This window comes from Oncorhynchus kisutch, linkage group LG25 (assembly GCF_002021735.2).
Source record: "Oncorhynchus kisutch isolate 150728-3 linkage group LG25, Okis_V2, whole genome shotgun sequence".
In the NCBI taxonomy this organism is placed as follows: domain Eukaryota; kingdom Metazoa; phylum Chordata; class Actinopteri; order Salmoniformes; family Salmonidae; genus Oncorhynchus; species Oncorhynchus kisutch.
Window position 1 is genome coordinate 22687609 of NC_034198.2, and position 27822 is coordinate 22715430.

The 27822-nt window shown below is 43.0% G+C and overlaps 3 protein-coding genes across 10 annotated transcripts in view; 1 reads left to right on the plus strand and 2 right to left on the minus strand.

Annotated features, from left to right (window-relative positions):
* The window catches only part of LOC109869903 (WD repeat domain phosphoinositide-interacting protein 1-like), an 8322-nt gene extending 2907 nt beyond the window's left edge, over positions 1-5415 (minus strand). Inside the window, exons 1-7 of one of the 3 annotated variants that reach the window (XM_020460204.1) lie at positions 5324-5400; positions 5055-5227; positions 1675-1757; positions 848-1017; positions 628-724; positions 436-554; positions 102-194 (exon numbers count right to left, since the gene is read on the minus strand). In XM_020460204.1, coding sequence (XP_020315793.1) covers positions 102-194; positions 436-554; positions 628-724; positions 848-1017; positions 1675-1757; positions 5055-5131 — 639 coding nt within the window. In that variant the 5' untranslated portion in view covers positions 5132-5227; positions 5324-5400. Of the gene's footprint in view, positions 1-101; positions 195-435; positions 725-847; positions 1018-1674; positions 1758-5054 lie in introns of all 3 variants that reach the window. The other 2 variants (XM_020460206.2, XR_004205387.1) reach the window with 2 other exon arrangements.
* prkar1ab (protein kinase, cAMP-dependent, regulatory, type I, alpha (tissue specific extinguisher 1) b) lies at positions 3914-15620 on the plus strand. Of its 6 annotated transcripts, none has more exons than XM_031804505.1 (11): positions 3914-4198; positions 7911-8148; positions 8558-8725; positions 8969-9060; positions 9195-9256; positions 9363-9409; positions 9825-9983; positions 10232-10292; positions 12589-12710; positions 12792-12873; positions 13115-15620. In XM_031804505.1, the coding sequence occupies exons 2-11, from the start codon at positions 7975-7977 to the stop codon at positions 13285-13287; spliced, it is 1140 nt and encodes a 379-aa protein (XP_031660365.1). In that variant the 5' UTR covers positions 3914-4198; positions 7911-7974; the 3' UTR covers positions 13288-15620. The 6 variants fall into 6 exon arrangements, with proteins under 6 accessions (XP_031660365.1, XP_020315800.1, XP_020315798.1 ...); XM_020460211.2 differs by lacking the exon at positions 3914-4198 and adding an exon at positions 4348-4502; XM_020460209.2 differs by lacking the exon at positions 3914-4198 and adding an exon at positions 4639-4906.
* Positions 15621-16585: 965 nt separating this feature from the next.
* On the minus strand, positions 16586-26045 carry LOC109869899 (FAM20A golgi associated secretory pathway pseudokinase). Its single transcript, XM_031804504.1, has 11 exons — positions 24444-26045; positions 22692-22870; positions 22477-22527; positions 20463-20541; positions 20248-20340; positions 18972-19087; positions 18618-18798; positions 18307-18416; positions 18023-18104; positions 17874-17933; positions 16586-17680 (listed from the first exon to the last, which is right to left on the minus strand). The coding sequence occupies exons 1-11, from the start codon at positions 24836-24838 to the stop codon at positions 17401-17403; spliced, it is 1626 nt and encodes a 541-aa protein (XP_031660364.1). The 5' UTR covers positions 24839-26045; the 3' UTR covers positions 16586-17400.
* Positions 26046-27822: the final 1777 nt, after the last annotated feature.

A 27822-nucleotide genomic window follows, 5' to 3' on the forward strand; every position in this document is an offset into this window, starting at 1 on the left:
CCTAATGCTTGGTATACTCAGTGTATATATATATAGAGAGATACAGTAGAAAGACATGCAGAGATAAACAGAAAGACAGAGGGAGGAACAGTCAGACTCACCCTCTCGGAGGCGCTGGCCAGTTTGGTTCCTGACACGTTGAATGCGAGAGCTGCAAGGGGACTGTCATGGGCTGGGATCATCGTCACCGTGCTCTGAGGAACACACAGGTCATACGTCATTGACATTAACCTGTGACCACTTCAACAGCTGTGACATGCAATGACTGTACTCCATGTACTCAAAAGTATTAAGGCATTTCCACTACCACTGCAAACACTCTACAACCTAATCGCAAGCTGCCATTGAGATCAACATGAATACCCCCTGCGTTGTGCTGTGTAGACTGACTTGAATAGCAGCGGTGGCAGAAGAAGTTTGAATGTCAGGTCTTACCAGGTTGTTGGCGTCATAAACCATGATCTCCCCGATGGTCTGACTGCCAGGGTACGCCAGGTAGGAGTTACCATGGTTCACAGAGAGGGCACAGAGACCTGACGGGTTGGAGGGTGTGTCTGTGTTTAAAAACGGAGCATAGTTGAGGGTACGCATCGTGTGTGTGTGTGTGCTTATGTGTGTATTCAGTACCTGAGGGGTTGTGTGGTATGTTGAGCAGTGTCTTGAGCAGCTTCATGTCTTTGATGTTGTGGATGTAGACTGACTCCTCCAGACACACTACCATCCTCTACAGGGGACGGAGAGAGAAACGTTACTGCAGAGCTATAAGGTTTGGAATGGGAATAATCTCAGGTGGGCCTCAATCTGGGGTGAGGAGTGGGTTTGGAATGGGGCCTCCGATGGCCATTACCTGTCTGTTGAGCCTGACTGAGAGGATGTTGTTGGAGTAGCTATAGTTGCAGATCTCTGTTCCTCTCTTGAAGTGGTAGATGTTCATACGTCGGGGCATGGAGAGACTGACCATCACCACCAGACTGCTGGAGAACAACCGCTCCACGATGTACACGTCTGGAGACTCCGCTGGGAAAGGGAGGGAAGGAAGTGGGCGGGAAGGGTTAAATCACATAGATGTGCTTATATAAAAACAACACTTTGCATAGAATACACACACACACACAGGTAAACATGTGCATAGAGCACACATGCACAGACACGTACACACTCCGCAGGCGCACATTCCATCACATTCATTTCATAGTTTAATATTTTCTGAACTTTTATTTTTCTTAAAACTGCGTTGTTGGTTAAGGGCATGTAAGTAAGCATTTCACGGTAAGGTCTACTACGCCTGCTGTATTTGGCGCATGTGACAAAATTGTATTTGATTTTTGTATTTGACACTCAAGCCAAAACATGAATACGCTGACACTTTCCTCTCACCGTGATAGAAAACACTGATAAAATACTTGTAGAATGCATTACTGGGAACAGGTTTATGGTGTAACACATTACTCACTACCATTGTTTACATAAGTGGGAGAGGGTGGACTATGTCAGCTTAGAACTTGTTCTCTGGTTACAGAGACTACTGTACAACCACGCTGGTTGACCTGACCACAGCTTACTAGGTGCTTGTTTTGCCCCTGTCCTTATGATACCAGTTTAGTGAACATCTGCCAGTGTTTAATTGTAGTTACTAGCTACCAGTACACACAGGCTATAAGGAAACTCACTCACCTCCTTCATGGATGCAGTCCATCTTGTCCACCGAGGTGACAGAGAAGAGTCTGTAGCCTGACTTAGTGCCCACTGATAGAGACCTGAGACACAAAGAGACCCAACTGTTATTACACATCCATGATGGCGCCCACTATGTGTTTACTCTTTATCAGAGTTTCCCAAACTAAAGTAGCCACCCTTTGCCTTGACAGCTTTGCACATTCTTGGCATTCTCTCAAACAGCTTCATAAGATAGTCACCTGTAATGCATTTCAATTAACAAGTGTGCCTTGTTAATTTGTGGAATTTCTTTCCTTCTTAATGCATTTAAGCCAATCCTTTGTGTTGTGACAAGGAAGGGGTGGTATACAAAAGACAGACCTATTTGGTAAAAGACCAAGTCCATATTATGGCAAGAACAGCTCATAGTGATAGAGTGCTGCATCAGATGACCTGGGATGAGTTGGGCCGCAGAGTGAAGGAAAAGCAGCCAACAAGTGCTTAGCATATGTGGGAACTCCTTCAAGACTGTTGGAAAAGCATTCCTCATGAAGCTGGTTGAGAGAATGCCAAGAGTGTGAAAAGCTGTCATCAAGGCAAAGGGTGGCTACTTTGAAGGATCTAAAATCTATTTTGATTTGTTTTTGTTTTTGGTTACTACATGATTCCATGTGTTATTTCATAGTTTAAATAGTAAAAATAAAGAAAAACCCTTGAATGAGTAGGTGTCCAAACTTTTGACTGGTACTGTAGATGTTAACTTGTGGTGCCATAATCTATGTAAATCATATACCATAGGGGTCTTAAGCTACGGAGATAAATGCACATATAACAGAAAAACCATACAATAAAAAATGAGATGACACAATGTTTATGAGTGGAAAGGCTGACTGGACCAAGGCTGATTGTACCACTGAAGGCAGAGGATGTTGTTTTCTAAGGACAGTCATACACACACTCGGCTAACCGGGAAGTGTAGGCAATACGTGCAATGCCTCACTACCCAGTGAGCTATATATAGCAGTCATGGGGAAATTAAGGATACACAGTGTGCTGTATAGCCAACACAACAAGAGTTGAATCAAGAGTTGAATCAGGTCATGTATTACTATTATATCTTTTTTTAGGATCCCCATTCGCTGTTGCGAAAGGATGTGATCGCCCTAAGCACTTCAAACAGCACTGATAATCAAGCACACTATCTATGGGCATACACAGAAATACTGTGTAGAGAAAAGGAGGGGCAGGCATCTGTCAACAGATGGAATAGGATGGAGTATAGGATATTAATTCTAGAATAGACACTGATTTAAGATTAGTTTAATGTTTTCCTCCCTTATGGTTTAGGTTACGCTATCGGGAGGGTGAGCTGATCCTAGATGTGTGCCTGAGGGCAACCGCTACCCAGAGTTGGTCAGGTGTGTGGTTCAGTGCAAATAGCCTAACTGCTGAGAATGATTGAAAATGGGAGAGAGTTAATGTCAATGTGTCTGTTTGACCACCTGGATTGTTTATGACACCAGACCCCAGCCAAACAGCTGTTATTACACCTGTAATTGACCTGTAGATCAACAATGTCTGGATGCTCCGTTCTCACTCACACTAATGTTGCCATTATCCAACACTTCCAACCGCCCCATGCATGCAGTTGTGATAGCCTAAGTAATTGACAGTTTCAAAACTCATTGCATGTGTCCTCATCTGAGACAAATACCAGACTTGCACAATACACACAAAAAATGTGGGTTCCTCAAGTGTTCTTGGCGAAGAGTGATGGTTCTATGTGGAACCATACTGACCCAAAGAACCCTTTAAGCCCTTCAATAGTTATTTGCTGTTCAAAAAAAGGTTATTTCCTTTTTTTGTGATAATTAAAATGTAGGGATGGCAGCTCATTTGAATATTTTGGGGCTTGGTTTGCTCACAGATATTTCTGTGCAACCGTGAGTGAGTGTCATTGCAGTTTATCTAAAATGTTGTGTTATGCTATCATATGTTATACAGTATATGACTTAGGCCAGTGACCGTGTTTTATGAACAGTTGACTAAGTCAGCACACCTTATTTAACTTGTTAATAAACATAATAAAACCTGTGGAATTTTTATAATATAATATGGCTATTAAACCAAAATGTAAAAAACTTGTACGGCTCTAAAATTGAAATAAGAATGAATAGAACAGGCGTCTCCATTCAAGTAAATTACAGCATAAAAGAGTACCACAGTAAGAGTCATAATGCCCATAAAACATAGCAGTCAAACAGGGAAATGGTTCCAATCGTTTTTCCACCATTCATTTTTCCCATATGGTATTTTATAAACACTTAAAATAAGGGCTGTGTTTCGTGTAGGCTTACCCTGGCTTGACATTTTGATTACCACGTAAATCTCTCCAGGGCAAGGTGACTTTTATCAAGATTGCATGATATTGCCCCCCCATAAAAAAAAACATTAAATGCTGATTAGCTGCTAATGTGGCTATCATAAAGAACTAAAAATGCCATGATGATCTTGACAACAAGACTGCCGAATCGAGACAAAGGTAAGAATCTCTGGATTAACTATCTAATATGGTAGCTAATGTATTAATCAATACATTGATTACATTTCTTTACATGGAAAATTCTGTGAACTGTCTCGTGCAAGTTTTAAATTGACAAAATACATGTTAGCAAAAGTGTCAGCTAGAGATGACGTGCAGGAGCTTACATGGATTTGTAGTTTTGCATGATGACTCTTTTGATGCTAATTAGCATTTTCGAATCTGAGAGTAAATACAGACGAATATATTGATAAATCACCTTATCCGAGAGAGATTTACATGGTTATCAAAACGTCACGCCAGGGTAAGTCTACAGGAAACACAACCCTTATTTTAAGTGATTCTAAAATCCCTTATCCCCTTTCTAGTGGCGCACATATTAATTATGATAAGGCACGAGCGTGGAGTTGTATCCTTAGTTTCCGCGTTTGGCTTCCGTGTTTTAAAAGCGTTCGAGAATGAGGTGGATATGTTAGAAGCCAAATAACCCTGATTTGGCACTATATAGAACCATGTGTTTTTAGTGTGTAGTCTGCTGACCAGTATCTCCACTGTAGGTCAAATCTAGATTGGCTACTTTTATCTGGCTATCAATAGGCCTTAGTAGTGTGGTGGCCTACTTCACAAGCTAGTAACCTATATTTTAGGAACAGTGTTGAAGAGACACCATGGGACAATTGGATTAACAGCGATAAACAAACTGCACAAGTGGGTGAGGTTTGAAGATACAATTCACACACTAACATATTTCTGCTACAGACCATATTATAGCTGGAAGCATAAGGATTTACTTCGGCCCTAGATTATGCAATTAGAATATATCTAGCAGTATGACAAGGAGAATCCGCTAGATTACGTGGTGTCCTGGTTGAACGAGGAGCTGATCAAGTCTTGAGGCCCTCCTCGACCGTCGAAGGTCTCCCGGTCCTCCATCTCGTCCACGGTTATTCTCCAGCTCCACTGCCCTAGTTTGGAGAGCTGGGTCCTGATCGATCACTCTGTAACCCAGCTCCTCTACACACGTATGCGCTAAGAGATGAGTTAATACAATGTAATAAATGCTATACAAATTACAAACAGTTGGTTTGAATCCTGAAACTATAATTCCTTGTTATTGTTTTTTACTTTTTGAGGTAGGCGCTTGTAATTGCTCTGTTTTTATCCTTAACATCAATAGTTAACAGGAGACCAACAAGTGAAACAAAACCGCTGAGGGCAGTATTCGTGACTTTTGCCTCGTTTTCTATTGGCTGGTTAGAACATTACCTCTGCATCACTCAGATTGGCCGACCTTTTCATAGCTTGTATCTGATTGGTTTACAAGAAAACAGTGCAGAGAGCACCGCCCATTACACGATTGCGATTGGTTCACTTTACCTTCTTCGGGCACGAGGAATTGTTTTGATTGTTTTGATTGGATGGACCCATCAAGTGTTTTGCTGACGGCATCTTTGCTACATCTCTCTGTGAAGTTTTGCAGAGTTTGCACAAAAGCAATACATACATATATAAGATTTTACTTAAATTGATCACTGTTTTGTTGCATGAAAATTTGTAGTGTATTTGAGTTTTAAAAAGGCTTCGAAAGTTTGTAATTTCCACTTTGAATGTCAGACTTGATGTGCCCTAACGAAAGGGTGTCGACCCCTATAAAAATGTACTTGAATTATAATCCACTGAATAATTAACATTTCCTGTTGCTCCATGATTATTTTACTGCTGTAGCAAACTGGCTCTAATTAAGATCCTACATCTGTACAACACTGCATTTGACATATTCCTTGGCTGATCAGTCATTAAACATAATCTAATCCAATGGCACTGCGATCAGCCATCTATTGTTTATATTAAGGTTAAAATGCTGAAGCACAATGTGCAGAACATTTATCTTCATAAAACAACAATATCCTCCCAAAATATTCATGCATCGAGTACTGTATGACCCTAGGTTTATAAGCGCGGAAATCGACCCTGCCGCAGGAGCATGCTTTTGCGGCACAGTCGATAGCGCGCCGGACCTCGGGCTAGAAGGTCGAGGGTTCGAGACCTGCTCCCTGCCTGTTTCATTACAGTACTATTTGAATAGAGGACGCTCCACCGTTCATGGGAAATTAATATGAGGCTATCAGGTCCTTATGTCTGCTATTGATTTCCCATTGACGTCATGATTTCCATGCGTTCCCCTTTAATGTTGTCAAGGGTTACGGCTCACGTGTCAGAATGAGGCGAATTGACGTCAATGACGGCTCGTGATTGGTTCTAAACCCATATCCGGTGGGGCAGCGGTCCAAGTTTTTGGAAAAATCGAAGGGAGATATTTGGTGTGGAAATAACATCCAAATCCGAGTTAGTGTCAAAGGGCTCGCCAATAATTTGCGGATTCTTGTAAGTATTGCGCCACATAGTTTGAAATTGATGCCATTGCGATCGCGGGATATGTAGCCTCCGCCTTGTATTTGTTTATGATAGAGCTCAAGATGGCGTCATTGGCAAGACTGGCCAGAACTGAAGTATCTCTGGACTGACTGGCTTTGCAGGCCAAAATGCCAACTAGGTTTCTAGCTACCTAGTTGGTTGATAGATTTGATATCCATCAATACAGTTTTAGCAAGCTAGCTTCGTCATGATTATGTTTATTTAAGTTAGCTAACGTACCAGTAAGGTGCGATCAAACAGCCATCTGATGCGTACTAACTATAGTAACGTTAGATGGCTAACGGTAGAGTATTATAGGCCAGGCCAGTTAGGTATTGGTTGCTGTCATCTCTTATGCTCCTAGCTAACGTAGCGTTGTATCTTTAACAACTATATTATCAGAGTTGCCTGGCTAGCTAGCATTGATGCAACCGAAATGTACCTTGTTTTCCATGTTTGTTGGTAGCCAACCATAGTTTGCCTTCTAATTTAACGAAGTTGTAACGTTACTGCTCCAGTCAACGTTTTGAAAGCAAGGTCATTTTGAATGTTTTTCTTTTCGGTGGGGGATCTGTCATATTATTCCAGGATACAGTTAGTTCATGGGCAGTATTGAAAACGCCAGAGCAAAAAGCATTGCTAGATAGCCGGACATTCAAGAACTGTCTGAAATCCTAATCAGCAGTAGCTCGGTTAACTATTTATTTTATTGATACTTGATGTAAATGGTTGTTTCTATCGTTTGACTCTTCATGATCTGTACTTGGGTACACCACCAAAGGGTTGCATTGTGCACCAGATCCTCTCGTTTGTAGTAAAGCAGCATGTCATACTTGCTACTGGCTCCGTTTTTTTGGGTCAATATTATAAATCTAAATCTACTTTGACAGATTAGTAATGACATGGTCCTATTTAAATGGCATATGATATACAGTAATCCAGACCTCAGCATGATGAAACTGATAAGAAATGTAACTTTTCTTCTCCCATCAAACAAGGATACAGTTTGTTTTGTTGTTTGGGCCTATCTGTTTACCACCACTTAAGACTTAATCACATCATATGACCAAGTTACCCTCAAGCATCCCTGAAATGCCTATCTCTTTTTCTTTCTGTCTCACACTCTCCCTCCCTTCCTCTAACCCCTTCCAATTAGTCCCTCCCTCTCTTCCTCTCTCTCGCATCTGCATTTTAGCCAGTTATCAGATGTTATAAGACTATAACAACCACATTAGAAGAAGATTGCAAATATTTAAAATAAATAGAAGCAATCCAAGTTGTCTCTCTCAATCTCTAGTTTCGAGGCCAGAATTCGCCAGTTCACCAGGTCGTAGCAGAGCAGTAACGCGTCTTCAATCGTGATGGCGTCGGGCAGTACGAGCAGCGAGGAGGAGAGGAGTCTGAGGGAGTGTGAGCTGTACGTGCAGAAACACAACATCCAGCAGCTGCTGAAGGACTGCATCGTCCAGCTGTGTACCTCTAGGCCTGACAGACCCATGGCCTTCCTCAGAGAGTACTTCGAGAGGCTGGAGAAGGTGAGTCTGGGTGGGTAGTGTGTGTCCAACTGTGGGCATCATCCAGCTGTGGGCATCATCCAGCTGTGGGCATCATCCAGCTGTGGGCATCATCCAGCTGTGGGCATCATCCAGCTGTGTGCTTCATCCAGCTGTGTGCTTCATCCAGCTGTGGGCATCATCCAGCTGTGGGCATCATCCAGCTGTGGGCATCATCCAGCTGTGGGCATCATCCAGCTGTGGGCATCATCCAGCTGTGGGCATCATCCAGCTGTGTGATTCATCCAGCTGTGTGATTCATCCAGCTGTGTGCCTCCAGGCCCATGGCCTTACATGAAACTAGTTTTATAATTGTAGTGCCTTTATATTATAAAGTCTTGCCCTGGCAGCTGATTGGCTGTGTGTGACCTCTGACCTGTGAACCATGCAGGAGGAGGCCAAGCAAATCCTGAACCAGCAGAAGGCCAGCAGCCGTTCAGACTCCCGGGATGAGGAGGTATCTCCACCCATGAACCCTGTTGTCAAGGGTCGCCGGCGGAGAGGAGCCATCAGTGCTGAGGTCTACACAGAGGAGGACGCTGCATCCTATGTCAGAAAGGTGAGGATGCACACACACTCCTACAACATGCCGTACGCATACATCACACAACTGCACACATAAAAACGTACATCATCTTGAAACGCATGGCTCTACTAAAACAACAAAGCATCTGACAAAATGCAGTCATTTAGACCAGCCCACAAAACAATATTCTCTACTTAGTCATATCTATAGGCTGGCTGGAGATTTTGTGAATACTTAGAGGGATTTGCTTAAACATGGATGGTTTTTGTTTTCAAGGTCATTCCTAAAGACTACAAAACAATGGCTGCCCTAGCTAAAGCTATCGAAAAGAATGTGCTTTTCTCTCACTTGGATGACAACGAGAGGAGGTATGTTGTTAACAGGCTTTGTTGTTCATTTTCCTTGATTTGTCTGTGAAGATTGGTTGTCAATGTGAGTTTAGATCAATCCCACTGATCATGACACAAACCTGAAACTTTACAAACACAATCTTTATTCACAGCGACATCTTTGACGCCATGTTTTCAGTTACCTACATCGCTGGAGAGACTGTTATTATGCAAGGTACAGTAGGTTCTCATTGTCCTTTAGATTCAGTGGAAATTCAAGTAGACCTGAAGTGTCTTTTTATTCCAGAGAAAAGATTAACAATGTCTTCCTTCTCTCTCAGGTGATGAGGGAGATAATTTCTACGTCATCGACCAAGGAGAGACGGATGTAAGTCTCTTGATGTATTTTAGGAACACACACATTTTTTGCACAATGACTCTTGTATTAATAAACCAACATTCTCACACAAGCATTCCAGTTTGATAGAAAACAGGCCCCCAAGTTGAAAGCTTGCCTTGTTTTTTTTCCCTCCTGAATGTGACAGGCTTATTTTTGCAACTTTTTAGACTGTTTTTTGTTGTTGTCATATGTTACTTTGCTATTCAGATCCCTATTATCTGTTACCTTAGCGATGCCTACTCTCATAGATCTAGCATTCTAATTGTATGGCTACGTCACATTATTTCTATATCATACAAGAAACAACTTACACATAGGCAGTGAACAACATCTAATAGAGACAGTGACATGCCGACGTTACCTGATCTTAATGTCTAAATACTCTTCTCCCTCTTCCTGCCAGGTGTATGTGAACAACGAGTGTGTGACCAGTATCGGGGAGGGGGGCAGCTTCGGAGAGTTGGCCCTGATCTACGGCACCCCCAGGGCTGCCACTGTCCGAGCCAAGAGTAACGTCAAACTGTGGGGCATCGACAGAGACAGCTACAGGAGGATACTCATGGTGAGCCTCGCCCTGCTCTGCTCTGACACTTCACCTGACTGACATGCTTTGATTTACATTTGGAGTGATTTAACGATGAGTAGGGACATGTAGAATTGCTGCGATTTTTAAATTGTATTTTTATAACTGCTGGATTTACAGACAACTACAAAAGGCAAGCCGTATGACCAGTTTATGCATGATGTTTGAAGGCTTACAACAATTGTCAGAACTCAGGAATAAACATTATGACTTGTTATTCTTTACAGGGAAGCACTTTGAGGAAGAGGAAGATGTACGAGGAGTTCCTCAGCAAAGTTTCCATCTTAGGTAAGGTTCACTGTTTATTTAGCTTTTTGACATTTCTGCTCATAATAATAATAATAATAATAGCCACTGTTAACAAAAATTGGTCCACCAGCCACTGTACAGTGCATTCAGACACCTTGACTTTTTCAACATTGTGTTATGTCACAGCCTTATTCTAAAATTGTCTACACACAATAGCCCATAATGACAAAGCGAAAACAGATTTTTAGAAATTTTAGCAAATGTATTAAAAATATAAAAAACAGATATTTACATAAGTATTCAGACCCTTTACTATGAGATGTGAAATTGAACTCCGGTGCATCCTGTTTCCATTTATCATCCTTGAGATGTTTCTACAACTTGATTTGAGTCCACCTGTAAATTCAATTGATTGGATATGATTTGGAAAGGGATATAAGATCCCACAGTTGACACTGCATGTCAGAGCAAAAACTAAGCCATGGGGTCAACGGAATAGTCCGTAGAGCTCCGAGACAGGATTGTGTTGAGGCACGGATCTGGGGAAGGGTACCAACAAATTCTGCAACATTGAAGGTCCCAAAGAATACAGTGGCCTCCATCATTCTTAAATGGAGGAAGTTTGGAACCACCAAGACTCTTCCTAGAGCTGGCCACCCGGCCAAACCGAGCAATCGCGGGACAAGGGCCTTGGTCAGTGAGGTGACCAAAAACCTGATGGTCACTCTGACAGAGCTCCAGAGATCCTCTGTGGAGATGGTTGTCCTTCTGGAAGGTTCTCCCATCTTTGCAGCACTCCACCAATCAGGCCTTTATGGTAGAGTGGCCAGACAGAAGCCACTCTTCAGTAAAAGGCACATGAAAGTCCACTTGGAGTTTGCCAAAGGTACCTAAAGGACTTTCAGACCATGAGAAACAAGATTCTCTGGTCTGATGAAACCAAGATTGAACTCTTTTGACCTGAATGCCAAACGTCGCATCTGGAGGAAACCTGGCACCATCTCTATGGTGAAGCATGTGGTGGCAGCATCATGCAGTGGGGATGTTTTTCAGCTGCAGGGACTGGAAGACTAGTCAGGATCGAGGCAAAGATGAACGGAGCAAAGTACAGAGAGCTCCTTGATGGAAAAAGCACTCAGACTGGGGTGAAGGTTCAACTTCCAACAGGACAACGACCCTAAGCACACAGCCAAGCCACTCCTGCGTTTTCTTCGGACAGGTCTCTGAATGTCCTTGAGTGGTCCAACCAGAGCCCGGATTTGAACCCGATTCGAAAATCTCTGGAAAAACCTGAAAATAGCTGTGCAGTGATGCTCCCCATCCAACAGAACAGAGCTTGAGAGGATCTGCAGAGAAGAATGGGAGAAACTCCCCAAATACAGGTGTGCCAAGCTTGTAGCATCATACCCAAGAATATATATTTATTTTAATCTACCATTCACTCAGATTTTTTACCAGCCAAAATATATTATTTTCTGCTAAAGTTACACAAAAAAACAAATGAGCATGCTTTGTAATGTTTCTAAAATAATAGATGTATTATTCGTAAGAAGAAATGTGGTATTTGTTTCATTACATTTTTTGTGACCTGTCTTTTAACCAAAATATTAGATGACACAAAAAGGCAGGATGTTACCGTGGTAATGCAACTCCAGTCATGTTTGTGCCTGTGAGATTGAGTCTGACAGGTAATAACGTTATCTTTTTTCCCCTAGCAGTTGAAACTCAAACATTGGAAAAACAACCCAGCTTGTGAACAAAACTATGTAAATAGCCAAGAAACACAATGACAAAGTCTCACTTCAGTAGACTTTCGTTTCAAGTAAATTAGACCAACTTTTATGCCTGCGCTTCTAAAAATGAATATTTGACTCAGCTCTTCATGTGCTTACAGCCCCTAGCCAGGCAGTGTTGCAGCGCGAGGTGGGATAGGCTATATAGGATTCATAGTACTTTTACTTTTTAAAGTTATTTTCCCCATCTATGAAACATGGCAGAAATACTTTGATAAAATCTACTGCAGCATTTGACTATAAATGTGATCATACTCGACCATTTTTATTCACAAATGCAAGTGAAATGCTTGCATTGTGGAGGACTGACCACCCGGCAACGTGATTAGTGAAATAGACATCTTACCCACCAATGCCCAAATCTACCCTCCATTTTTCAGGTGGCGGATGTTAATTTTAGGCCCTGATTATAGCCACATGCATACAGTGGCTTTCGAGACACGTTAACAACTCTTCGTCCACCACCTAGGTGTACTGTACAGTGTGTGGTTTCTTTATTGTGATGTCACTTATGTCCCTGTCTTGTGATTCCATCCCCTTAGAGTCTCTGGACAAATGGGAGCGTCTGACGGTGGCAGATTCTCTGGAGCCGGTGCAGTTTGATGACGGACAGAAGATTGTGGTGCAGGGAGAGCCTGGCGACGAGTTCTTCATCATACTGGAGGTATGTACGTCACTCTAGGGTTTTATTTAGTTTGTTTCGGTTCTCCCTACTGAACACTACCCTGATGTTCGTGTTCTGTAGGGCTCTGCAGCTGTGTTGCAGCGTCGCTCTGAGAACGAGGAGTTTGTGGAGGTTGGGAGATTACAACCTTCTGACTACTTTGGTAAGAAGAACCTGCTCAGGCTTCAGCTCTCCCTCTCCCTTCTCATCAACTGTCTTTCTTCATTTGTTTGTATATGCACTATATAAGCCTGAATCTCACATTTTTAAGGTGATATGATGAGAAAAGCACAAAGCTCTAACCTGATTTGGCAAGCCTCTTACATATTTAGATGTTATATTAGCAGAAATTAACCCAATTTGTGAAGCCTGTTTTGTACTGACCATGTACTCCGTTCGTCCAGGTGAGATTGCCCTGCTGATGAACCGTCCCCGTGCTGCCACTGTGGTCGCCCGCGGTCCTCTGAAGTGTGTGAAGCTGGACCGACCACGGTTCGAACGCGTCCTCGGACCCTGCTCGGACATTCTCAAACGCAACATCCAACAGTACAACAGCTTTGTTTCACTGTCTGTCTGAGGGGTTTCCCCTCCCCTGTAACCCCTAATCCCCTGTAACCCCTAATCCCCTATGTAACCCCATAACCCCCCCCCCCTCTTTTAGACCCAGGGTCCACCAATGCAATGTTACTTCAATGTTAATTAATTTGGTCATCCGTTTGCTTCAGCTTTTTTTTTAAACTCATATTCATTTTATGCTACCCATCAGCTAGCCATCCTAGTCACCCATACAGGAACCGTTATGTTAGTTTGTTACATATACCAGCTTCATACAGTATGCCTTCACTGCATTCACTGATATTTATATATATTTTTTACTCTAATTTAAACACGAACGGTGATTAGTAGGGGATTGGCCGAAGTTAGGACAGGCCAATGATAAGATGGGACAATCAAACATGGTGAAGTAAGGATCCATGATGAATATTATGCAGATATTTTGGTTCCATATAAAAGTGTCAAGTTTGGCATTCTCACACAATTATCACATTTTTCCTTTCAGAATGAAAAGAATGCTGGAAGCATAAGGATTCCATCTAATTTCTTATGTAGCTTTCATGTTATGATCTCCTGTTTATCCTCCATTGCTACATTAAATCAAATTTATTTTTTACATTTCTCATATTGTTTCCATTGATTGTGCCATCAATCTAATTCACTATTATTTTATCTAGTTTGAGAGCGTTTGTACAACTTAATGCAACCAGAACGTTTTCTGTTGTACAGCTATCAAACTAGTGCCAAATGTTGATAATTATTTTCACAACTCGGAACCCATAGAAGATTCTTATTCTATAGTCCGAAACAGTGGAACTCAAAACAGGAAGTATCTATCACCATGTTAACACTCACCTCTGTTTGGTTGGTACATTATTGGCTACAATGGGGGGAAAACATGGAGTATTAGTGTATTTCAGTATTCATAATTTTTCAGTATACACCAAATAATTTCATCACAAAAATTCTTTAAACAGAATTATTCTATAGTTATTCAATTATTATTAAAGGTATTATTATCTTTATTGACTGAACAAACTAATGTTACGCTATATGGTTTGGAGTGATGGTAATCTTAAGTATGTTTTAAATGTCTTTTTGTAAATGCTTATTTTTCCATAAATTCTATTTTAGGTGTTCAGTGCCACAGCGTAAATAAATGCTTCTTGTCAACTGACAAAACAGTATGTAGTTGTATTGTGAAAAATGTAAGGGGTTAACCTTTTAAAAGTAGGCGAAAGGGCTTTAAAATAATTAGCATTTTAAGTCTCCAAATTATAGATTGTTTTATGGGTTTAAAGACTTTCAATTATTTCTGTATTTGAGCACTGAAGGTAAACAAGCAAAAGGATCCCAGTGACTGGTGACTCAGAAATCAGATTAAATTGTCTTGCGTTTTAAGATGATATATTTATTTTAAAGCAGCTTTGCTGTTAAAGCTTTGTGAGAATTATTTGAATGTGTTTTTGAAGCAATCTGTGATCTACTTTATGCTCACCTACAGCATAATGTAAGGTGATGAGATGGTGTGAATGAAAGCGTATTCTCAAACTGGTATTCCCTGTGTTGGTCAAACAGTTTCACCCCTTCAATCTTAAGAATGCAATGTAATTCTGACAAATGTATTTAGCATTTCTTTTCCCTATTAACTCCTGCAGAAATCTATAGTCTCAAGGTTGTATTCCTTTGCACTCCTGCCTCACAGCTTGCCCCTCACCCCCTTCTTACAGAAAGTACCTTTACATACGGTAATGCTATTATCCCTTTCTGAGGTGTTCTCCTTGTTTAGGCTCTGTCATGTTTCCTCTCTTAATCTTGTGTACAAAACAGTATGGCTGATTGGATGGATGGATTGACTTGTGTAACCGTTTGTTTGTATGTCCAAACCAATCAACATGATCCTGAGTCGATTGCAGTGTTGCCTACTTGGTCCAAAACCTTTGTCGTGCTTTCAGAATCCGTTGATGTTATGGAATTTTGCAGTCGTCTATTTGCTGACTGTTCAAACTCCCACCAATGATTTGCTTGTGTTTCTTCTGTCACATAGCAATCAACATAGAAGTACTGATGTGGTAAAACACATCACCACAAGATTACTACTAACTAGTAGGCACACTGCAATTGACCCAGTTTGCCTTAGCTTATGTAACCTGGGCGTAGGCACTCCTGCTAGCCCTTCAGCAAGTTTGTGCGGCCTGCAGCAGGCTCTGAGAGCTGCAGGTCATCTGAGGACCATTCTTTTTATATTCTACCCAATGACTGTACTCGGTTTGACTTCCTGTATGTGCAAAGACATTTATCCTTTTGGTATAGATTGTTCCAGATGGCAGTTTAAGCAATAAAAGGTAAAATCACCAGCTGAGTCATTTACTCATTGGTTGTCTGAATATGTCCATACAATAATATTAATGAATAGTCCTAACTCTGGAGGGCAGTGTAGTACCTCTTCTCAATATTCTTCAGTGGTTTCCATTACTTACTATACCCACGTTGATCCGACAGGACAGGACAGGTGAAGGCAAATCTCCAGGAGGGCCTCTTGACATTCTGTTTTATTGGTTCAGTGCATATGAAGAAAAGAGATGAGAAATGGACTCCACTGTAGCCTATTGGTGTTTGGTGAAATTAGATGTTTAACTGTCGGTGGATGAAAGAAAGCCACCCACTTCATTGGAGAGCTCATAAAGTTAGTAAACCCAGAACCCACTCCTGCATGCATTTAAGATCAGTCACTGTTGCACAACCAATAAATGTTCTGAGCGTTTTTGCTGCTGACACCTTATAAAACAGTCTTCCATAAGCTCCCTCCAGCATTGTTGGACAGAAGCCCAACTTCATTTGGTGTGATTTCACTTACTCAGGCTCTTTAAAATAGTTGTGGTTATTCTCCCTCTTCAAAAACATCAGGATGCATTGGATTTGACAACAATGAGAACAGCTCGGAGCAAAAGGTCCAGACATGTTGAGATGAAATGGCATCAAACAGAATGTTGTTTGAAGACAATACTTTGTTTCAGACTAGTTAGAACAAAGGATATGCTGCATGTACACATACAGTACTGTAGCTGTGATGATGATGAGGTATTTATGGCAGGGTGTGTTATGGTTGTGAAAGTGCTTAAAGGGCAGACAGACAGATACCTGATTAAATAGAGACAGCCACCTCTTGATGAGACAGAAAGACACCTGATGAGACAGTCAGAAAGACAGACAGACAGACACCTCCTGATGAGACAGACAGAAAGACAGACAGACAGACACCTCCTGATGAGACAGACAGACGGGCATTAGACGTCTACGTGATATCTGGAAAAACCATGGGCCGTTTCAATGGAGGTTTAATAGGTAACACTTTCCTGTAGGAAGAAACACCTCATACACACACTTTCTTTTTCATCCTTTCTCTCAGTTTGTCTTTCCTTTTAACTTTCACTATGTGTGTCTAATGTGAATCCAGATCAATCAAAACAGTTACACAACAGAAAGTAGAAATGTAAGGAGTATTGAAGTGTCATCATTTCTTCGTATTAAAGTTTTGTTCAAAGGATAACCCCAAATCATAACCTTTATTTACAAATGTATATTTGATTAAATATCTGTTGGCACAAGGTTACTTCACAGAACTGATGTGCAATCATTGAAATGAAATTGAAATGACAGAGTACTGAAGAAGGGTGTGAAATCATGAAAAAGCAGAAATCATCTTAAATTATCCAGTGCTTCTTCCACAGTCATTTGACTCCTTTGACGCACTGATACAGTAGGTCCATTTCAATGCACTGCAAGGCAGAGGGGATCTCCAGAGAGGGTGGAAGGTGACCTCAGGTGACCTCATAGCCCAAGGCCATGTGTGACATTTTGACAGTGCAGGAAAGCAGTGCTGCTGTCTATTGTCAAAGCAGACCGTATCATTCCAAAGGTTTGACTTCAAAGACTAGTTCGGAATGCATTACTCGGTGAGAGGGACCAGACCCTGTGGTTCCTGCTTTTACAGGACAAGGTCACCTGCCATCATGGTCCTCATGCTGTCCTTGGTCTTATGTTACCTCCCCTTGTAGGACTTGGGGATATGTCCAAAATGTCATCCTATTCCCCTATTATAGTGCACTTCTTTTGAATTCCTTGTTAACCTTAGTTACCTCTCCTTGTTGGGCGCAGACACTGGTTTAACAGACTCAGGCATGACGGAGGTATCAACAAAGTCTGTGGTGATCACCTGAGCCTCTCCCAGCCTGCGCACACACCTGTGGACTGTCTTGAGGACGCGCTGCAGCCGGCGGTCCAGGGCCTGCAGGTGGGGCTCAGTAAGGACCGGCTGCAGTGCGTCTCCTCCCAGGGACTCCCTCATCACGTCACTGAGCCTGTAGCGGTCCTGGGAGAGGAGCTGCAGCCGCAGTAACGTGGAACGCTTTATACTGAGAGGTGAGGAGAGGGGGTAGAGGGAGGGGAGGGATGGAGGTGAAGAGGGGGAGAGAGAATGAGGGAGAGATAGGCAGAGAGTGAGACTTGACTCGAGAGTTGCCATGCCATGTTAAATATGAATACAGGTTCAATGTTGGTGATAGTTCATCTGTGTTAGGGACTATAGTGTATGCTCTCCATATTTACATGCAGCACTGTGACAGTGGAGCCAGTATGGACATCTCATCTTGAGAATGCTTCCCGAACCTGAAACACAGGAAGTGATGTCATCATAAGAGAACTAGAAATATTCCATTGTGCAATGACTGAAGTTATAAAGCAACTCTAGTACCCACCCTCTGGCGTTGTCAAAGTGAAGAAGAAAACCTTCATCGCCAAACTTGGTGAAGATCTCATAATGGTGCCTGTCCATGTTACCTGAGGGAGAGTGTCAAGAACAAATATTCACTCACATAGGGCTACAGACAAAAGTAGTGCACTGTAATTTGGAATAGGGAGTCATTTGTGACACAGCGTGTTTATTCAATGTATAGACAAAGGCAGTGCACTACATAGGGAATAGGGTGTCATATGGAACAAGGACAGGGATCCATCAGGGGTGATGGGTGGTCGTACATACCAATAAGGAAGTCAAAGATGGCCATGTCTATGATGTTGAGCAGTCGGTTCCCTGAGTTGTAGGGATACAGCTGCTTTATGGTGTCACAGTACAAGGGGTTCACCTCCCACCTGGTAGAGACAGACACATGCAGATTGTAACAAGATAGTATAACAAGATATTCATTATTCCAAGATGTTCAGTCTGCCATATTACCTTATCAAAATACAGTCAAATGGATAACTTTCAAAATGGAAATGAGAGGCTCCAAAATGGCATTATGGGTAGAGATGACAGTAGGTCTCAGGGTTAAGTAAGGGTTGTATGCATACTCCTTCCTGCCAGTGAAGGTGTATGATCGTATCCACGGGTTGGGGATGGAGATACGAGGGGCGATGCTGAGACCGGGGAGGTAGGCTGACATGGAGCCCTCCAGCAGGTCAGGGCTCCCACACACTGCATACTCCGTCTTACACACGTACAGACACTTAGCAAAGAAACACGTGTTGTTCGCTGTTTGAAAGAGAATATACATAGATATACTGTAGATTAGTTTAAACCATCAGTATTCATCCTCGCCTTTTAATCACAGACTGATTCATTAAGATCTAAGTAGCAGGTGTGTAGACTCTCAAGCCAAATTGTCTTATTATGGAACTATATTGCTCTAGTAGGGTAATGCCTACCTGGAGAGGTAAAGAACACACTCCTTAGGTCCTCATTGTGAGTGGTCAGGAGAATCTCCCCCGTCAAATTCACCAGCCTGCCCACCACCGGGGGTACCCTCCGGAAGTCCAGGATTCTAGGTGAGAGAAAGATAAGAGTCCCATTCTGATGAACGCAAACTCATACATCTTCTACTACTCAGAGTTCGAGAAGAAAGAGTTCCATTCTGAACAGAACAAACAATAGAAAGTCAGATGAACTCATAGCTCCTGCAATCTCTCACCTCAGTTGACATACACAAAGTCACAGGAATTGAATTCAACTTTACAGATTTCTATCCATAATAACGCGAGCCTCTGTAATTGCCTCTGTTCCCCGCGGTGTAGTCTAGCAGTTGTTGACGTGTGGCAACAGCCCCCAGGGCCATATTTACAGTCTGATAGAATTGTGTGTCTCAGTAACAGTCATCAGTGTGTGTATCTGAGACTAAATACTGGAGATGTTATTGAGGTGTTGCATATCTCTCCAGCTGATTGGGCCTTATAATGATAAAGCCTCTGGTACAACACAGAGACAGAGACACAACACACAGACATACTAGACATACAGTATCTAGTCTTAGACAGTACTGTAGTGTACAGTCACAGTGTTCAATTCATGAATGATAACCGAGCATTTAGTCTTTGTTTTATTTCTTTTCCTTTCCACTTTGTGAAATTCGAAATGGACTAAATGGTATATTGTGAGGTCAAAATGTATGGAACGTAATAACTTGATAACTTCTTTGAGCTTTATTAGCCGACACCCATGTACACCCATCCATAATGTTGTCGTGCGTTAAGGTATATCAACCACGTTGACTTGCTGTCTTGTGTGGTTTTGGGTTGATAAGCTGTGACTCAAATGACTGTATGTGACTGATGACTCACTTCAGTTAATGTGCAGTAACCTGGAGGCATGGAGGTTAGAGAGGCTTTACTGTAGACAGCAGTAATCACAAGTCTGTGGAAATTAAATGCTTGGCTTGGGAAGGAGACATGTTGAAATAGTGGAAAGGCCTTAATCTCCCCAAGGCCACTCTTTCACAGTCAAAGGTATACAGAGGTACACATTTTAGGATCTGTTTGTTGGGAGGCAACTTGGGAAATACAGTATGCTTGAAAATCATTCAATTTGAAGGGTTCTTATATGCTTTCTCAGAAAATAGATTGAATCGGCGAGAGAGTTCCAGGTAAGATAAGGTTGAATAAAACAAAGTTAAATAAATATGAGGAGAGTACAGGTTGCCAAGGTTACCTGTCCAGGTGAAAGGCAGCAATCTCAGCATTGTGTCTCTGGAAGTCGACGAAGTAGAACAAATCATCAGGAGTCTCCTGGTCTCTCTGCTGTCTGAGAGAAGGAGATGAGAGGAGAGAGTTGCTAATGAGTGGTTCATATAACTACAGTATTGTTCGAAATATCACTACAAACCAGAGCACTCCCCCTGATTGATTTCCTCAAAAAACAATCACCTCATGGGTTTGAACATGGCCTTGCCATAGTTCTGCATCTTCAGGGCCAGCTTGAGGTGGTATCCACTGGGCTTTACCACTGATACCGAGAAAGAGAGAGAGAGAGATAGAGAAAGAACATGAAAGATAAAGAGAGAGAGACAGTGATGGATCAGAAATTAAATTAACTAAACAAGGCCTTTTCTCTAACCAATCTCTCAGCCAACCACCTGCCCTCAGTTTCTGTGTCTCTCTCGGCAGCTCTTCATCTCATACAGAGAGAAAGCTTGGCAAAGCTAAGCTCGCTAAAAATCCTATCCAAAAAACACATAGTTGGCCGGAAATCTGACCCAAGTTTATTTTGCAGCTCGAATCCTTGGGGTTTCTATTTGATTCTGTTGGATATTATTTTCTCTGCTCTAGATCTGTTTCAGCCTGGACCTGTTCCCAGTGATAAGACCATGACAGAGGCTGTAATGGTTCCACAGATGGAGAACTACACTCAGTAGGGTTTCTCTAGTATGTCAGGGTATTTAGCATACCGTGGCAGAAAGCAAGGCTAACCAGTAACCATAAAGATACACACTTCTCCTCCTGATTCCAGCTGACTCAGCTCAGTCTTCTGAAGTTCTGGCTTATTAATAGTTTACAATCTCTTTCCGCTGTGTTTAACTGGAGGGAAATCAAACAGACACAAACAAGCTTTGAAGTGCAAAGGGAACATTGTCGCTATTTCAACTGTTCAAGAAGAAGTGGTTGAAGCGGGGTTTTTTTCATTTTCTTTTTAAGCGGGACAGAGGAATAGAGGGATTTTGGGTTCTTGGAAGTGTGTTTGTGTTGTTGCTGAGGTTGGAGACACCTGTGTGTTTTTAGGGAGTGTGGTTGGAAGCTCTACAAATCTTGGAATGCAGCCGGCTGCAGGCCCTGTTAGATGAGATTGCTGTGTGTGTGTGTCTGTCTGTCTCTCTGTGAGCGTGTGAGTGTGTATCCATGGTCTGAGTTGTTTGTTGCTGGAAGGTATAGCAAAGCTGTGGAGATTGCCGGTGTGTGGGCTGTTGTAACAACTCCCCACTCTCCTGCTTCATGAGATAAAGCTTTTTAAAGAACACTCTTCCTTTGAACTAAATGAGTCGGTCTCTGCTCTCTGTCTCCAGGGATGTGACTTATGAGGATCTGGAGAGTGTGAGAAATTAAAATGATGCTAATTTATGGGGCTTGGAACCAGATGAAAACAAAAGTCTTGTCAGTCCTGCGACTGGGTGTTCGGTTCTGATAGCACGGCTGAGCACCAAAGGAAATAACAGAGGGAGCAAAACTACAAAAGAACCAGTCATGAAGATGACTGTGTCAACTGATTCTCTCTTTTCTCTCCCTTTTCTCTCCCTGTCCTCATGGGAAACTTTTTTAAGCAAATGGAATGCATCTTAGAACTGTGGTAGCAGGATTGTAAGATGATGTTATATTTATGCACCAAATGGTTGTTTTATTTAATAGAGTAAGGTTCTCTCTCCTTTCTGAGTTAACTGAGAGGAGCCTTTATGGAGCTTGGGCTGGCAACTGATTAAGTGATGGCTTGGTGATAAAAATCTACAGCTGGCGTACCATAGATCAGATGTGGTGGGTGTCACTGAGATAGAGATAGCCTGGAGGAACAGAACAAAGGCCTCAGTAGTCCTAATTATCCTGGCATCTGGGAGACAATACCAGAAGCAGGTGACCACAGGATGAACCCAAAGTGGCTTATGGTGCCCCCAATCTATATGGGGGGAGTTGAAACAGCTATGACTGAGCAATCTTGGTATCTGGTATATAAGGAACAGCATGGTCTGTAAAGGGTACGATCTCGACCCAACAGTCAAGATTGTTGAGTCGACGGTGTAATTATTGCAATAATTAATCGATATTGAATAAAGATGATTGTTTGAAGAAATGAACAAGTCTCTATCACTTGAATAGAATATACCTCCACAGAACACAGAAATCATAGAGGAACAAAACAGAGCAGATACGTAGACAAGACAGCACTGGACCTTACCCCGGGTACAGTCACACGCTCCTTTGAGGGCCTTTTCGTCTTGAGTGTAATCTGCATAAAGACATTTCTGCAATGAATACCTATAAGAATCATATAAATGGTTCAAGCTTCGGGTCCTATAGCACCTGCATGCACTGTTGACAGTGACTATAAAGCAAACCTCATATGAGTACCGCTTATATGAATGGTTATAATGCTCATACAACAGGTCCAACCTGCGCTGATGACGGCGTTGGACTGCATGTCCTTCAGCAGGCGGGTGATTGTGGGGTCCTCGCGGGCATACAGAGCGTAGCGATTAATGCCCAGGTGGAACTTCAGCCAGCTGGCCTCAGGGTCAAAGGTCGCTTGGTGTTCCAGCAACGTTGCTGCCTCGCTGTACAGCTTCATATGCCTGGGGGGGTGAGAGAAGCGGTCAAAATGAGGTCAGAGTTAGGGTATGCAAAACAGTGGAGTTATCCTTGAAAGCCTGTGATACACATACAGTATCAAATCAAATAATACTTTATTGAAAGCGCCTTTAAAAATACACTTGCAACAACCATGGTGAGGACAACAGTTCCTTCACCGGACAAACAATCATCCAAACCTTTAGGATATCTCCACAGAGGAGAATAGAGTCAGCGGTAATCAGTCAAAGACACATGCAGATTATTCTCAGAGGAAAACATTTGTAGTGGCAGCATTCCAGACAAACTAAAGCCTAGTAAACAGTCGCCACCTCTCTCTTGGACTCTCTGACTCCCTCTCGAAGCTTCCGAGCTGTTCGCCCTCACTTAGAAATCCCCCTTCCTTCCTCTCCTCCTCTCCTGACACTTCCCCACAGAAACATACACTTAAAGTAAGGGCAGGAATCACCCCGGATCCAAAGCAAACATACAAACCGTTAAGGAGGTTTGGGAAGCATGTGGCATTGGTGCACCGTTGTGCCAGTTCTGACCGCGGTGGGTGGGAGGGTTGGTTGCTTCTCTACGCTCAAACATCATCAGTTGCTGTGGTCAGATGACAGTAGGGGTCGTCACAGGAAGGCTGACCACAGACCACAACCAGAGACCACAAACCCAGAAACTAGAAACTAGGAACCAAGCGGCTGGCTGCAACACCACATCGCCTTCCTCTTTCAGTGGTCTTGATTCAAACTATTGTTGTATGCCACACACACACACACACCATAAATCGTAGTGGTTGACTTGTAAGCCAGTAAACTATAACTGCTCTATTTCAGCCTCCAAATAAAACAGTCAAAACTTTCCCCAGATGTCCCTATGAAAACCATCCATCCTCTTGTTAAGTCCATTTCTCTTCTGTTAAAAGGCTTTTGCAAGACCCTAAGCCCTGGGGTATCTATTGTTATGTGCCATTTAGAAGTAAGCCAAGGGGGTAGAAATCTCCTCTCTTCATATTTCTTCTGTTTTTCCACCAGTGAAGCCCAAACAGGATCTCTCTGAGGGGAATGCACTGAGCTGTGATGGACACTGTTAGACAGGAGCCAAGACAGCTACAGTCTGTTCAGCTCTCACAGGTTTAAAGGATTTCATCAGGTTTAAGGGTCTTGTTTACCTAGCACAGGGAGATCCAGACATAGACTCTCAAATGATGTTTGAGTACTGGTTCCAGACCACCATTAAATGCTGTTTACAACATCGACTTTAAAGACATTTTATGGGGTTAGTCTTTATGGAAAAATTGCTTGCCTAAGAGAAAACGTTGACGTGCTTATGCTTGAGTGTCTGTGCGTGTGTGTGTGTGTGAGAGAATAAGAGAAAGAGGGAGAAAGAGAACGGTGTGTTTATGCATGTGCCAGGGATCCACAGCCGTAATGTCAGGGACCTTACCCCTCCACCACATCGAAGCCACAGTAGGGAAACACACGTCTCATAACATGTCTAGTCCCACCAAAACTAAATCACAACCATAACAAAACATTGAGAAATATCAAAACTCAGGGCTGTGTGTAGTGTACTCACCTCTCCCAGCGCGAGACCTTCCTCCTGTAATACCCCATTACCTCTTCAGACTGTAACAGTCTCTCTTCTCGCACCAGCTCCGGTGTCTGCATGTTATACAGAGGTTGAGCAAACAGCCTCTCCAGCTTCGAGCCCAACTCTGTAAGGTTGTCCGTAGCTCTGACCCCCATCCCCTGGAGGTCCATGTAGGTGGTGTTGGAGGGCCAGGGGGTGGTGAGGCCGCTGTACCCAGCAAGGGTGAAGTTAGTTCCCCTGGAGGAGGGACAAATGCAGCCTCCATCATCTGGTCCTGGTTGTCTGTGGCGGAGCTTGGGGAGCAGGACGAAGTAGAGGTCAGCAGTGAAGATGGCTGTGAGGGTCACAGACAGGAGCAGACGGTCTCTCCTCAGCATCATAGCGGGAGGATGTGAGGAGACAGAGAGGAAGATGGAGGGGAGAGACAGAAGCGAGACTAGAGAGAAAGACTGGAGGAGAGAGATAGTGGCTAGGGAGAGACACGGGAGAGAACAAGAAGATGTAGAGAGTAACCAAAGAAGTCTTAAAAGACAGAAGAGAGAGACAAATATAATAAACTAGACAGTGAGGCTAAAGAACGAGACCATGGAAGGAGCGAGACCAGAGAGAACAGAGAAATAGAGTAGGTGCTGCTCCACAGTAGACAAGCCGTCACACCGCCAGCCACAGTCTGCAGGTGAGAGGTCAGAGGCTAGATCCGGGTCTCTGTCTGTGTGCAATCCTCCTGGATGAAGGTGGTCAAAGCCCAAAGCATGTGCTGGACACAGTCAATGTTCCAGGTGCTTGGTTCCGTTCTGGCTCAGATCAGATGAGAGACAGTATGTTACTCCAAGTGACAGGTTGTTTAGTGGCTCCAAGCAGAGGCTGTGTGAAGAGAGCGTGTGTCTATCTCTTGTCACAGCAGAATGTAGAGTGCAGTCCAGCTTCTGTCCTCCTGGTCTTGCTCTGACGGTGTGTGTGTGTGTGTGTGTTTGTTACACGCCTGTTGGTGGGAGATTGCAGGTCCAAGTCCAGTGTGTGTTTCCTGGTCACCTCTCGTCCTCCTGAACACATTCCTCTTCATCTGGACCTGGCAAACAGTGTTCTCTGAGAAAAGTGAAAGTCTGTGTGTGTTTGTCTGTGTGTTTGTCTGTGTGTTTGCTTGTACATGTGTCTGAACAGATTTACAAGTCTTTGTGCATGTGGCTGAGTTACTCTCTTTAGGTGTATGTGTGGTGTGTGTGTGTATGTGGTGTATATGTGGTATGTGTGTGTGGCATGTGTGTGCGTTGGTGGGTGTGTTAAGTCAACCGTCTCAGTGGGATTGCCTTGTCTCTGGTCATCTGTCTCCTGCTCTCCTCTCTTCCGTTGGGTGAGTCGGGTGTGAACACAACACTCTCAACACCCTCTCTCCTCTTTTCTCCTCCATTCTCTCTCCTCTCCACCTCTCTCTCGTCTCTCTCCACTCCTCCCCCTTTCCACCTCTTTTATTCTATTATTCTCCACCCATCTCCTGTAATCTCAACTCCTCTCACCTGTTCCTCAGTCAGATCCACTCCCCCTCTTCCTCTCCCCTCTGCTCCTCTCGGTCTTTCTCTCCTTTACTCCTCTGTTCTAGACTGCTCCCTCCCGCCCTCTTCCTCTCCTCTCCATTGCTCCCGCCCTCTTCCTCTCCTCTACACTGCTCCCGCCCTCTTCCTCTCCTCTACACTGCTGCCGCACTCTTCCTCTCCTCTACACACCTCCCTCCTTTCGTCTCTGCTTCACTATGTTCAGCTCCTAGGCACTGTTCCAACAGCACTTTCCTCCCCATCCCACTTCCCATGAACACACACACACGGACACACTCCTCCCTTACTCTGTCATACTTGCAAGAGGGAGAGAGGGAGACAGAGAGAGAGAGAGAGAGAGAGAGAGAGAGAGAGCATGGTGAAGAGAGCTAGAATACGTCTACCCACACAGAGTAAGACAGCGTTGACAGACACTCACACTCATACACTCTTTTTTATGCTTCTGCTGTTTCAGTGGGTGAAAAGGTTCTTCAATGGCACTACTAAAAGTCACAGTAGACAACATTTGTTATTCTAATTCCCTGAGCAGCAAGAAACTCAGAGGGTATTTCCCAGACTCCATCTGTGTGTTGTTGTTACTGTGGTATTTTAGAAACATCTGTCGTGTGTTTGGGCGTGTGTGTGTGTGTGTGTGTGTGGAACTCATTCTCTGAGGGTTTTCACTCTCTCTCTGAGAAGGAGAAAATGGACCCAGACTCTCCTTGATTGATGTTGGAAATTAGCGAAACGCGTCCGTAACCTGACCTTTTAGCTGTTAAAGTGCTTCTGTGTTAAGACACTAAAATGAGTGAAGTGAACACTCGCTAGGAATACCACAACTATGAAAATATGAGCAGCTATTGTTGTTCTAACAAACAAAAAATGTTTGATGTAAAAATAAGCATTTTATTTAGACAGACGACGACCACTCTTTTTCATAACAGACTGAGCTTTCCATTTAATTAAACTGTTGTTTGCATGTGACTCCTTAAAAGGCTATTGTCACAGTCCCCCTAAAATAAACCTTGGTAGCCTGACACTGATAGAGAGAAATCCTTTTTTAAATGATCATATGGGTTCAATTCATAATACCTCCAGATTATCATCTGATAATTCCTGAAATCAACATATAATGTCTGTGTTAGTATGAACCGTGAGTTGTTTACTTGCTTTAAGATAACCCTGTCTGTTTGTGTTCTATCCCTGACACCAACACTGCTCTGTGCCTACTAGAAATGTCCTTTCCCTCTCTCTCCAGAAAACCAAGTGTAAAATAGCACAACTCTGGCTTTGGGGAACATACACAAGGACACACGCAGGCAATTAATAGGGGGAAAATAGAATAAGAAAACAACACAACAAAACTACCCCAGGTTGTACGTCATTGTTTTTACTTCTATAATTAAAATGTGCCGTGATGAAGATGGGATGGATAATATTGTAAAACATGTAATTGTGCTGATAAAGGTTTAGTCTCTACCCTTTTCTTCTTACACAGTGAAGCCTGCGCACTGGGCACACACTGGTTGAATCAACATTGTTTCCACGTCCTTTCAATTAAATGACGTTGAACCAACGTGGAATAGACATTGAATTGACGTCTGTGCCCAGTGGGTGCTGTACTTTATGTACACCTGTCATCACAACTCATCCTGATTCCTGTTATTTGGTCGTTGCGATGATGTCATGAGAACCAGAACATGTTGTGGGAGATGATAGTGCCAAACAGGTCAGACAGAGAGATGGGAAAAATATGGGGGGGGAGAAGGGGAGGAAGAGAGAGAGAGGGAGGGAGCGAGAGAGGGATAGAGAGAGAGAAAGAGATAAGAGAGTGG

Excerpts from the sequence above, each read along its gene's own strand:
- LOC109869899 (XM_031804504.1), bottom strand. The coding sequence starts at position 24,838 with ATGATGCTGAGGAGAGACCGTCTGCTCCTGTCTGTGACCCTCACAGCC. Across the intron at positions 19,088-20,247 it reads GCTGCCTTTCACCTGGACAG|AATCCTGGACTTCCGGAGGG; the intron begins GTAACCTTGGCA and ends TCTCTCACCTAG. Across the intron at positions 17,681-17,873 it reads CCACTGTCACAGTGCTGCAT|TATAAAGCGTTCCACGTTAC; the intron begins GTAAATATGGAG and ends CTCACCTCTCAG.
- prkar1ab (XM_031804505.1), top strand. The coding sequence starts at position 7,975 with ATGGCGTCGGGCAGTACGAGCAGCGAGGAGGAGAGGAGTCTGAGGGAG. Across the intron at positions 9,061-9,194 it reads TTGGATGACAACGAGAGGAG|CGACATCTTTGACGCCATGT; the intron begins GTATGTTGTTAA and ends CTTTATTCACAG. Across the intron at positions 9,257-9,362 it reads AGAGACTGTTATTATGCAAG|GTGATGAGGGAGATAATTTC; the intron begins GTACAGTAGGTT and ends CTTCTCTCTCAG.